At 37.7% G+C, this 13,215-nt stretch overlaps 1 protein-coding gene across 1 annotated transcript in view; it reads right to left on the bottom strand.

The window, feature by feature from the left end:
* Positions 1 to 13,215, bottom strand: part of TDRD1 (tudor domain containing 1) — a 94,393-nt gene that overhangs the window by 76,521 nt on the left and 4,657 nt on the right. Inside the window, exons 2-3 of the mRNA XM_060242669.1 lie at positions 8,240 to 8,552; positions 5,990 to 6,054 (exon numbers count right to left, since the gene is read on the bottom strand). Coding sequence (XP_060098652.1) covers positions 5,990 to 6,054; positions 8,240 to 8,504 — 330 coding nt within the window. The 5' untranslated portion in view covers positions 8,505 to 8,552. The remainder of the gene's footprint in view (positions 1 to 5,989; positions 6,055 to 8,239; positions 8,553 to 13,215) is intronic.

Raw genomic sequence — 13,215 nt, forward strand, 5'->3', positions numbered from 1 at the left:
GAAGAGAAGGGGTAATTTCAGGACTTTCGGAATTTAAGAAGCAAAGTTAAAAGATGAAAAACAATTATTGTTTGGAATACTTGCAGTTTCTGAAAAAAAAACCCCATCGTCACTAAGTTGCTGAACTGGAAGACGTCACAGGAAGTGGCGTCATAAAAGTATCGCGAAATCTCTCAACCATCAAGAACGTGATTTCGTGGCAAGAAAAGAAGGAAGGAGCCATTGGAAGAGGGGAATTTTTAAACCTCCTGGCCTTCTCTAGGATTTTAAAACCACAGAAAAATTGGGGTACCCATTAAAGGAAGGTCAAAAAACATAAACGTTTTAGAAAAAAAAACGGGACTGTAAAAATCAGTGGAGCCGGCAGATATTATAATTATAGACTGAAACATTTTGGATTATATAACTGGAACTAATTTTGGTAGTCTTTTGGAGAAAAAGGAAAAATCTTTCAAAAGGGTTAGAAAAATTGCAGACGCCACTTTGTGTATTTTAAAGACTTTAAAAATTAATATCTTGAGTTAGGAAGCCTTGAGAACGGCGATTTTGGGCTCATTGAAAAGGGCATCTTCTAATCTATAAGACCCTGTGGTTTAATTTTAATTTGGAGAGATCAACTTAAGAGCCTATTTATGTAATGGGAAGACAGTAATGTCTGAACACAAGCTGGGACCAAAATTGACGCATGCAAGGACCAGCTCACTTAAGGAAGGGAAAATGTCTAAAATACAAGATCAACTGGATGCCACGGAGGCAAGACTGGTTAAAGTGATGAAAGAAATTGAGGATCTCAGAAAGGACACACAAGTAACATTAAATAAAGTACATGTGGTTGAAAATAAAGTGATAGATCAAGAAAGGTTATAAATGACAGAAGACTGTATAAAAAACTAACTGACAAGCTGCGGGAGAACGAAGTGAGATACAGATGGATATTGCCAGAAGGTCTAAGTTTTGAATATGGAGGAAAGAGGATTACAATTACAAATATACAAGAACTGAGGAGGTTTTTTTTTTTTTTTTAAGAAAATAGGGGTTTGGGGGATACAGAATAAAAAGAAGAATCGCTAAGAATTACAAATTAATATCTTAGAACATAAATGAACTAAATTCACTGCAAAAAAAGAAAGGCTACATTTCATTGGATCAAGAAACAAAAATATAGTATAATTTGTTTACAAGAAGTACATATTAAACAAGTGGATTATAATTTTTTATGGAACAAACAATTGGGTAAAGAATTTTTTTCATTGGATAAAGAGAAAAAAAGGGGAGTGATTTTCTATATTAAACAAGAATTTGACCCAAAATTGATTTTTAAGGACGATGCTGGAAGATATTTAACTGTGGAAGTGATGTTGAATGATAAAAAGACGTTATTGGGATTGTATGCCCCAAACGTGGCAAAAAACTCTTTTTTTAAAGATATTGGGCAACAATTAGACCAAGTGATTTATGAACAAATAATGGTAATGAGAGACTTTAATAGAACAATTATAAATACTTTGGATAGAAGAAGATGAAGATGAAGAAGATATTGGATTTATATCCCGCCCTCCATTCCGAAGAGTCTCAGAGTGGCTCACAATCTCCTTTACCTTCCTCCCCCACAACAGACACCCTGTGAGGTGGGTGGGGCTGGAGAGGGCTCTCACAGCAGCTGCCCTTTCAAGGACAACCTCTGCCAGGGCTATGGCTGACCCAAGGCCATGCTAGCAGGTGCAAGTGGAGGAGTGGGGAATCAAACCCGGTTCTCCCAGATAAGAGTCTGCACACTTAACCACTACACCAAACTGGCTCTGGAAAAAGAAATAATGAAGGGGAATTACTAAAGTCATTTTTTGATTTAGTGAAATAAGAAAATCTGGAAGATATATGGAGGAAATTTAATCCTAAAGTGCGTGATTATACTTTCTTTTCAGCTAGGCATAACTCTTTCTCAAGAATTGATATGCTATGGACGACAAAAGATCTTGGACTTATGATAAAAAAAAATAGAGATTCTTCCTAAAGTTGGGACTGACCACAATCCATTGATGTGGTTGGCAAAAAGTGTGAAAAAGACTAGGAGATGGAGAATAAATAAGATTTGCTACAGAAAACAGAGATAGTGGCGTCTCTAGAAAAAGAAACTAAAGCTTTCTTTCAGATAAATGAAAAGGAGGACATTCAATTCCAAACTGTGTGGGATGCGTACAAAGCAGTAATGAGAGGTATTTTAATTACAATGAACAACAAAGATAAGAGAGCCAAAGAGAAACAAATGCTGGACATTCAAAAAGAGATTGGAAAAAAAGAAAAGAAACTTGAAAAAAGACCGGGAAAAAAGAAGATAATAAGGGAGATTACAATATTGCAGAATCGACTGAAACATTTGTTAAACAAGGAGGTAAAATGGAATCTTAAGAGACTGCAATAGAAATCCTTTGAAGGAGCAAATAAGCCTGGAAAATACTTGGTTTGGCAAATAAAAAAAGGGGGGGGAAAATAAATTTATTAATAAAATTGTATCGGGAGGCAAAGAAATTGTTGACCAAGAAGGAATTAAAAGGGAATTTTATAAATACTATGCTAAGTTATTTCAAGGTCAAAAGGTGGAGAAAAGAAAAATAGATGCATATTTACAGAAAATTGAACGTACGAAGCTGCCTTATACTGAATCAGACCCTTGGTTCATCAAAGTCAGTATTGTCTTCTCAGACTGGCAGCGGCTCTCCAGGGTCTCAAGCTGAGGTTTTTCACACCTATTTGCCTGGACCCTTTTTTGGAGATGCCGGGGATTGAACCTGGGACCATCTGCTTCCCAAGCAGATGCTCTACCACTGAGCCACCATCCCTCCCTAAATTAACGTAAAACCCTTAATAGAAAATATGGAAAAGGTTTTAAATGAACCAATTGAAAAAACTGAAGTTGAAGCTGCAATAAATTCAATGAAAATGGGAAAGGCACCAGGTCCAGACGGTTTTACAGCAAAATTTTATAAAGTCCTTGTAGAGACAGTACCAAAACTTCAGAACTTGATGAATATTATAAGGATTGATGGGAAAATACCAAATACATGGAAGGAAGCAGTAATTTCATTGATACCGAAAGAAGATAGAGACGATACAAATGTTAAAAACTATAGACCAATTTCATTACTTAACAATGACTATAAAATATATGCTACGATACTAGCAGAACGACTCAAACAGCATTTGAATAATTTCATTAAAGAGGAGCAAGCAGGATTTCTTCCCAGGAGACAAATCAGAGATAATATTAGAACTGTTATAGATATTGTTGAATATTATGAGAAACATCCTGAAAAAGAAGTGGCATTATTCTTTGCAGATGCAGAGAAGGCTTTTGATAATGTGAATTGGGACTTTATGTTTGCAGTGATGGAGAAATTGGGATTAGGAAAAGATTATAAGAATGGTTAAGGCAATATATACCGAACAACAAGCAAGACTCTGTATAAATGCAGATTTGACAGAAAAAATGGTAGTAAAGGAACAAGACAAGGTTGCCCTCTATCTCCATTGATATTTATAATGATTTTAGAGATTTTGCTTATGCAAATACAAGAAGATAAGGAAATAGAGGGACTGAAATTAAAAGGTTTTTCTTACAAATACAGAGCATTTGCTGACAATGTAGTATTTATCAACAAAAATCCCATTGCTGCTTTGTAAGATACAAGAATATGGAGAATTGGCTGGTTTCTATGTAAATAAAGAAAAATCAAATTTTGTGTAAAAATATGACAGAGCCAACAGGAAGAATTACAAAGGGTAACAGAATATGAAGTTGCAGCAAAAGTAAAATATCTAGGCGTGGAAATTACCATGAAAAATATAGACTTGTATAAAAATAATTATGAGAAGCTTTGGCGTAAAATTAATTAAATGGAATAAATTGAACTTGTCTATGCTGGGCAGAATTGCTGCAATCAAGATGAATGTTCTACCAAGAATGATGTTCCTATTTCAAACAATTCCAAATGCGAAGGATAATAAACAATTTAGTAAATGGCAAAGGAAGATCTCAGAATTTGTATGGGCTGGGAAAAAACCAAGAATTAAAATGAAAATGTTAACTGATGCAAAAGAAAGGGGAGGTTTTCAATTACCGAATTTAAAATTGCACCATGATAATGTTATTAAATAAGAAATTATTGTTTCTAGAAGGTCATGGAAATGTTTTTGGTTGGCATGCTTATATGTATTATGGGAAAAACAAGATGGATGGGGTTTTTTCACATCACTATATAAGAAGAAACTTGTTAAATACCTGGTCAAAATATAAAAAATATGGAGATCAGAGAAAGCCATTATAGATTGTGCCAACGGAAGTAATAACGTTATCATTAGATACTGAAGATGAGATGCGGTTAGCATTTAAACATTTAAACAATTATTAAAAATAACTGGAGGAAAAGTGGAATTAAAATCGGCTGAAGAACTACAGTATAAATATAACTGGTTTCAATGGCAACAAATTAAAAGTTTGGTAGAACAGGATATCAAAAATGAAGGTATAAGATTAGAACAAACAGAACTGGAAAGAATGCTGTTGGGGGACAATGAAAAGTCGATTTCAAGAACTTACAAATTATTATTCAAATGGTCTACTGAAGATGAAGTAGTGAATCTCAAATGATAAAATGGGCAATTAATTTTAACAAAGAAATAAAGATGGAATCATGGGAGTATCTATGGAAGAACTCTATGAGAATATCGACATGTTATAATATCAAAGAAAATTGCTTTAAAATGCTATATAGGTGGTATATGACACCTAAGAAATTGGCAAAAATGAATAACTAGGTGTCAGATAGATGTTGGAAATGTAAAAAACATGAAGGTTCTTTCTACCATATGTGGTGGACTTGTGAAAAGGCAAGACAATTTTGGCAAATGATTCAGAAAGAAATGTTAATAATTTTAGGCTATGACGTTAAGAGGTGTCCAGATATTTTTTTGTTGGGATAACAAATGGAAAATTTTCCGAAACATGACAGAACGATTGTGTGGTACCTGCTTTCAGCTGCAAGGACATTATATGCGCAGTTATGGAAACAAAATAAAATACCAGAAAAATGTTTTGTCTTGGAGTGAAATGGACAAACTCACAAGAATCTTAAAAGATTATGATTTGGAGAAATTTAAAAGTGAATGGAAGAAATTTCAAAAATATGTGGAAAAATACTGGAAGGTAAAGGGACATTTAGTGATTTTTGACAGCAGTTGAAACCCTGTGGACTAACGGACTAAAAATACAAAGGAATAATTTTCTTTGGGTTTTTTCTTTTTACTGTGCAATTTGTATTTTTTTTAATCTTCTTTGATAAGGGTTAAAAGATAAGAGTAAGGATGGACTATAATGAATTTATAGGGTTTGGTTTTTTCTTAGTTTCTATTTTTTATGTTGGTTATAAGGTTTTCAATATGAAGATTCGAGGATTAGAATTACTTTGGGTTTTTTTAGTAAATTTAGTAAATACCGGCAGGGGTCTTGAAAGGACGGGAGGAGAGGAGGGAAGGGAAGGGAAAAAAATGTAATGTAGTGGTGTTAATGTCATATTAATTTTTAAGAGTATTATAACAATATATTGCAAAATAAAATGGTTTTACACTCAAGAATATACCAATGCAGTTGAAATACAGCTCTTTAAATCCAACTGAATTTAGGTTAGGTTAGCAGTGTGCTTCTGTTTCTAGCCCTAAAATCAATGGGATTCAGAGTGCTTCACTGGATTCTTCCCAATGCATGTAAGAGGGCTTTTCATTTAATAAATAATTTCATATAATAAATGAAGTTTTATTATATTTCATATAATAAATAAAAAGCTAAAAACACTGAAGTTACCATGATAAACTTCTAAAATCTATTGTTTTTCAAAGTGCACTTTTATGTAGTACAGTCTGCTGCTAACAGAAAGTAGAAAACAATAAACATTGTTTTTATGATAGAAGCAGAGAGGAAGAAAATCTTTTAACTCACAGCATTTGTTTCCTTTACTGAGACTGGTAACAAGTTACTTGCTCCTTTCAAAAGTTCCACATTTTCTAAAATACAGAATTGAAATATTTAGAAAAGATCTAATTTACTAAAATATTGTAATGTCTTTCTAATCATGAACACAATTTATTATCTTTGGTCGTGAATAACAAACTAGAGCTGAAATCTTATGCACTTAACAGTTAGTAAATTCCACTGAACTAAAAAAAAGCGTTATTTAGGAATTAAACACAAATCTAAGAACATTACAATTTTAAACTGACTGTTTATAAACACAAAACATTTTGTTTCTAGTAACATTCATTTTAATACACATCAGAGAAAGATTAGGTCACAGAGGACAAGGAACCACATTTTTGCAGTTTGGTTTTTGGCTGACCCATGAACCTATATGTACTGGAAGGTTAGTTGGCAAACTGAATTGGTTTGCATGGGTGGGTGAGCCCCACTTTCCATTGCCTGATGTTTTCCCTGGGGAGCAGAAAGCAGGGGTTTAACTAATCTTTGAACCATTTCAACTAAACAGCTGAATTTGCTCTGTGCAGCTTAGCTGTTTGAAGGGGATGTACTGGACAGCAAGTCCCAGTAGCTTGCTGCCAAAGAAAGCCCATTTAAACTAAGCTGAGCCACACGGTGTAATTTAAACTTTAAAGGGACTATGCAAGAAAGTTGCAAACAGCTGAGTGGCAGGGAGCACTCCCAATCACATAGCTATTTTTGCAGCTTCCTGCTCTGGCCAGGAACCAGCATGAACTTCACGAACTACCTTAAAAGTCCATGGAAGCCAATGATGGGTCCCAAACTCCAAACAGAGCAAAATTCATCAGGAATTTCATCAAAATTCATCATTATGTTAGTCCTGTGTAGGGATGAGCAAAACTAAACTATGGAGCAAAATTCATCATGAATTTTGCTTCATGGTTTGGTTTTGCCCATCCCTATGCAGGACTAATATAATTCACAATATTTCAATTCTTCCACATATGAACTGATTTTGTCCAAAAAACTGAGTTTACTTCCTTGACTGCTTTACTTCATGAGTGTTGACTGGAATGGCTGGCAGTGGGTAGCAAGTGGCTGAGAATCTGCTTGAGCTTGTTCATATGATACAATACTAGTAAACACAAAAACAAGTCTATCATTTTAATAAAAATAAATATAAGCTCATTTCTAAAATATATCTATTTGGACACTGCTATACATAATGATGCACTTTTCAAAATTATGCTTTCCCATTATTTAAAGATGCTTTTAAAAATCTATATGAAGCTGCCATGAAACATAGCTTGGGGATATCTATGGTTGCAGCAGTGGCCAAAGATGCCTTTCACCAACTTTAGCTGATAAGGCAGCTGTGCCCCTCCCTGAGCAGAAAAAAATCTTGCCATTGTGGCATATGCCCTAATAACATCTAGATTGGACAACAGCAATGTGCTTTATGTAGGGCTGCCCCGAAGACCGTCTGGAAACTTTAGACAGTAAAAACTGCTGCAGCAAGAATGCTGACTGGAGTAAACTGTAGAGACCATATGACTTCAGTCTTGTTCAATCTACACTAGCTGCCAATTTGCTTCTGGGCCCAATTCTAGGTGCTGGCATTGACTTTTTAAGCACTATACAACCTGAGGCCAGCATACCTTAAAAACTGCTTACTCCTATATGAACCTAACTAAGCTCTCTAGTTATCTTCAGAGGCTCTTGCTTCAGGTGCATAAACTATCTAAGTCTATAGTTATAGTTGTCCTCTACCCCAAGGTGAAAAAAGTTTTGGTTGGTTTTCCTTTTTTAACTCTTATTAGCCCTTCTCCACTTATGTGCTTATATTTATTATTTACATAACTTTTACCCTGTCTTCTTCCCCAATGGGGACTCAAAATGCCTTATATCATACTCCTCACCTCCATTCTGCCCTTACAACGTGAGGTAGGTTAAGCTGAAAGTGTGCTATTGGCCCAAGGTCACCCAGTGAGCTTCCATGGCAGAGCAATGATTCAAACATGGGTCTCCCAGATCTTAGACTGGCCCCCGACATTGTGTTTACTTTAATTGCTTTCAATATTTTATACATGCCTGTATTTCAAATGTTTTTAAAATGTTTGAAATATCTAAATGTTTGATGTGTTTTAATCTTTCAAATAAATAAAGATTGCAATTTTATCTTACATTTTATCTAAGGCAACAGCTACATTACATTAATATAAAGTATTTTAAAATGATGTGTCTTTTTCTCACCTGTCAACTCCTGTTCGTTTAGACTTGATCCAATCACTTGCTTGGTAAAGTCATCATAGTACCCAACATGGGTACTTCCACTTAAACCATTGTCACGATTTGCAAAGAACTCTTTAGTCTGCTCACAAAATAAGAAGTTCATGGATGGTGCTGATGCTTTATCTTCAGTTAAAAAGCGTCTGACAGTGGGAATTGTGTACGGGCTTCTCAATGATTCATTTGGGATTCTGAAGTCAATAGGCTTCATATGAATTCTTCTTGCCATCTTGGAAATAATTCACATCAGAACCATGTCCTGCTACTTTTAAGGCTACTGCTCACGAAGCACAAAAAGAAAAAAAAAGCAGCTGAAAAAAGATTGTATAAAAAGCAGTGTTATACCTACTTGTAAACTGTTGTTCATCAAAGTGTCTTCTGTGCAGGCACACACTGGGACTGAACTTGCACAGGCCAGCTACCAGAGGCTCTCTTATAGATACTCTGGCATTTCTTTAACACTTCAAGGAGAGTCCCTCCCTGGCAGAGCTCATTAGAGGCCATCTTCCCACCTAGTGGTCACATGCTCTGTAGTTCGCCTGAGCTACCACAAGTATAATAAACAGTGTCATGTAACTACATTTTATGAACTCACAGCAGAGTAGGAGGGAGGGAATGTGCGCCTGCACAAAAGACACCTCAATGAACAACAGTTACAGGTAAGTGCAGCACTGTTTTCATCTTCAGTCTTCTGTGCAGTCCCACATTGGAAAACTACAGAGCTCCTTACTTTGGAGATGGGATGAGTTTCAGTGGAACAAGGAGTGCAGCACGTTTCTTCCAACTGCTGAATTCCTTAAGTTCACATCCACAGAACAGTGCATGATGAAGGTGTCCAATGATGACCATGTCACTGGTCAGCAGATGTCCTCCAAGGGAATGCCTCTCCAGAACACTGCAGACACTGCCAGCAACCATGCAGAATGCACTCTGAAGCTCCAGAGGTGGCTGGCTTGCTCATATCCCAATCAAATAGCTGAATAGTCATTTAGAAATGCTCTGTGATGAGGCTGGCCTCCCCCCTGAACTACCAGAGTAGCACTCAAAAAGGCACAGGGACTGCAGGAAGCCTTTTGTTCTAAGTAAAACAATAAACACTTTTACACAGCTAAGGAACGTAGAGTTTATTTGGCCTCAAAGGTAGGGGATGGAAAAAATACCGGAAGAACAAGTCTTGAGCAAGGTGGAAACTAGAGACCACCTTAAGTACAAAACACAAACTGGATCTCAGAGCTACACAGAGCTTAATAAACAGTCAGTCCTCAAAGCTGCAAACTCTCCTGGCTGACATAATCGCCACAAAAAATGCAACCTTGAAATGTTAACAGTTGCAGAACCAACTCCAAAGATAGCATTTTGAACTTCCTAACATTAAGGAAAACATTACAATCCTCAGATACAGGATAGATCTAAAACCTTCACCTTTCTTGACTACCAGGGGAAAAATGTGAACAGAAACCTGTGATGAGTTTCTGGTCAAGAACCTTCTGTAATGCCCCCTTTTGGATAAGTTCCTGTTCCAAATCAGGCATGGAATTAAATACAGCCTCATCAGGATGATGGTAGAGAGGCCTTTGCCAAAACTCTAACCTATATCACAAAATTAAAAATTGACAAAACCTAGGTGACATGAGTGAACTCCCTCCACTTTCTGCTGGATTTCAGGAGGAAGAACTGTACAGCACAGCCAAGCTTGCCTTCTCAGTAGAAGTGCAGAAGCCATGGCTCTGGAGGAAATGTCATCAGCATTAATGTTACTTGGGTAGGCATAATGCTTGGAGAAGTTTAGCCAGAGGTTTCTTCTTTGCTTCTGCTTGGAGAAGCTTAGCCAGAGGTTTCTTGTTTTTATGCAGAAAAGCTATATAAGCAGCCATCTTTTCCCAGCAGAACAACACTATAATCACACTATAGTTGGCAATGCACAAATTGAGTGCAGCAGAAGAGTAAACTTTTCTACTAACTGCATCTGTTTCTTGCCCCTTCCTACCAGCTGGTGAGGAATGCACACCTATACGCTGCATCTCTTCAGCTATGAGGGGTGAAGCTGGAAGATGGCTGAATAGATAGCTATTTCTTTCTGGTTGCACCCTGTTTACATTCTCCACTTTTTTGGAAGTGATACCCATACTACCCTCGTTCCTGTAAACCAGGGGTGTCGAACTCATTTGTTATGAGGGCCAGATCTGATATAAATGAGACTTTGTTGGACTGGGCCATGTCAGGTTGGGCCAGGTTTGTCAGACCAGGCCATGTGCATACCTATTTAAGATTAGGTAGCAGAGATAAAAACTTTATAAAGGAAACAGAAGAACACAATTTAAAAAAAACAACAAAACCTTAACACATGCTTAAAACGTTAGCATTTGATGGTATTAAAGGTGTTTTCTTTGTATCTCTCCCATGGGATCCAGGGAACTGGGCAAAGGAAGCTCTGGCTCCTTCCTTCCTTCCTTCCTTCCTTCCTTCCTTCCTTCCTTCCTTTCCCAGGGGACCAGAGAAGAAGAGGCTTGGTTCAGTACCTCTGCTGTGCGATTGAGAGAGCCTGGAAAAACAATATCTGTCTTCCCCTATGTCCCCAAGGGAGGAACCTCAGCCAATGGAGAAAATAGAGGTTATGCTCCATAGTTCCTGTGCAATTGAGCAAGGCTTGCAAAGCAAACTGTTATGCAAGGAAGCAAGAGTTGGATTTGATTTGATTTATTAGATTTTTATCCTGCCCTCCCTGCTGAAGCAGGCTCTGGGAGGAAGAAGAAAGCAGATGACAGCCCACATGTTTGACACCCCTGCTGTACACCAATATATTTCCCTGTTTGCTTATGACCTGTTGGTCTATGAGTATTAATAAAAAACTGCCACTACTAGCTGGAGATGTCAGCAATACCCTCCAGGGCAGGGAAGGCAATTACGCTAGGTGACACTGCATACCGCTTGCCTAAGATCTTGTCTCAAGGTCTTAGGCTGTTGAAAGTCACTTCCTATTTCCAAGGATTTGCTCTATGTAGAACTTCAGATCTTCATTAGGTGACACTGGATGAGGGTTCCCTACAGTGACATCAGGAAGGATCTGATGATAAGTCTGAGTCCAGACCAAAAGAGGAGTTAGCCACCAAACCTGTTCTTCCTCGGAATCCAAATGGTCCATAAGGCAGTGGGGAGAGATTGCAGAAGGATACCATACTGACAGACCCACAGTCACATTTCTGTGAAAAAGGGTGCCTCAATTCTAGAGCTGCTTGGAGTGTTAAAGAAAGCCTCTAGTCGCCGGCCTGTGCAAGCACAATCCCAATATGGTACTGCACAGAAGACTGAAGTTGAACAAAACTTATTCAATGCCAGACCAGAGACATTCAGTCAACTAACCAGACTCTAGACATTTCTAGAAGTCTACTTTTATATAATACTGTATTTATTAATATAACTCATTTTTACAGTTGTAACAATTCCATTTTAATTTTTAATTAATTAAATGAAGGATTTGGATAGTTTCAGGCAATGCCATAACATTTCTCAAAATTCTGAATTCATGAAAAAGGACACTTTCCCCACTTTATTTAAATCCAATTTTTTTTTTGCGGGAGGGGGGCGGAATTGAATATATGCAATACTTACTTTCTCGTCAAGCTTAAACTAACAACATATATCATTTATAACTTGGTTAGATTACAAAATTGTATTATTTGATACATTTATAGAATTTAAGAGTATAAATGTTCTCATTTTCTATAAGAAAATTTTCAAGTATAACCACAACCTGAGAAAGAATTGCAAACTGCTGCACATTGTGCTATCATAGGACTTAATTTTTGCCATCTGAGGAATTAAAAAATTAAAATTGATGCTAGAAAACAAATTATGTCATAGACAAAAGACATTATCTTACCCTATGATCTTATCATTTTATATGTCTTTTGTAGAATGTAAGCTGCCCTGAGCCTGCTTCAGTGGGGAGGCTGGGATATAAGCCAAATAAATAAATACACTCATATACTCACAACAGGTAGGATACCTGGATATTAAGTCTATAACATTAAAAACACAATTGGGGGGAAGGGAGGAATCAGCACAGGGTGCTGAGTGATCCGAACACCATCATAAACATGGCTTATGCAGGCATAAGGGCCACCATCATAAACATGGCTTATGCAGGCATAAGGGCCAGTAGCACAGGGCACAAGCACTGCTGTGCTACTCAGTACCATTGGCACAGCTGCACCACAGTTGCATGCTGCAAGAGCTCTAGCACAAACTAATTTGGGTGTGCTGGGGGAGAATAGCAGCAATTAAGCAGCTCCCTAAGTGCTTCCAGCGTGGAAATGCCTCCCTGAACTGGCTCAAAGTTGCACCAGCAAAAAATGCTGGCGTAGCCCACTGGCAGCTATGTTAAATCAAAATGCATTCCCCCCACATGCATTGTTGTGGCCAAGCCCACAGTAACCCAAGCAGCTCAGGCTACCAACTAAAGGTGTACTCAATTAGTACCCTTCCTCATGCCAGCCACATCCTCCTCCCAGTACCCAATCACAGCTCCTCCACTCTACAAATGCTTCCCGTAGGTTATCCCTTAACTCAAGAGGTAGAGTACCTGGACCAGGACACTGTCTGACAGCTCTTACTGTGCAGACTTAAGTGAGTACAGATGCACTTTGGTTGCAGGAAAAACAGAGAGCATACTGAGTACCACCAAGCAAGCACATGGAAACATACCATATAACACAAGGAGAGCAAAATCCACACTTCATGACTAACCTCTCCCAGCTTTTGCCCCAGCAGATATCTCATCTCCTCTATTATGATACACAGGGGCAGCTGCACATGCACAGCCTAGCGAGCCACCCTTTCTCCAACCCCCGTTCCCTCCACGTCCAGCAACAGCAGCACTGAGCCACACCAGGCACAGCATCTTCCATTCCTGATCCCAGCAGGCTGGGAGGCATGGAGCA

The sequence above is a fragment of the Heteronotia binoei genome, chromosome 6 (assembly GCF_032191835.1).
Source record: "Heteronotia binoei isolate CCM8104 ecotype False Entrance Well chromosome 6, APGP_CSIRO_Hbin_v1, whole genome shotgun sequence".
Classification (NCBI taxonomy): domain Eukaryota; kingdom Metazoa; phylum Chordata; class Lepidosauria; order Squamata; family Gekkonidae; genus Heteronotia; species Heteronotia binoei.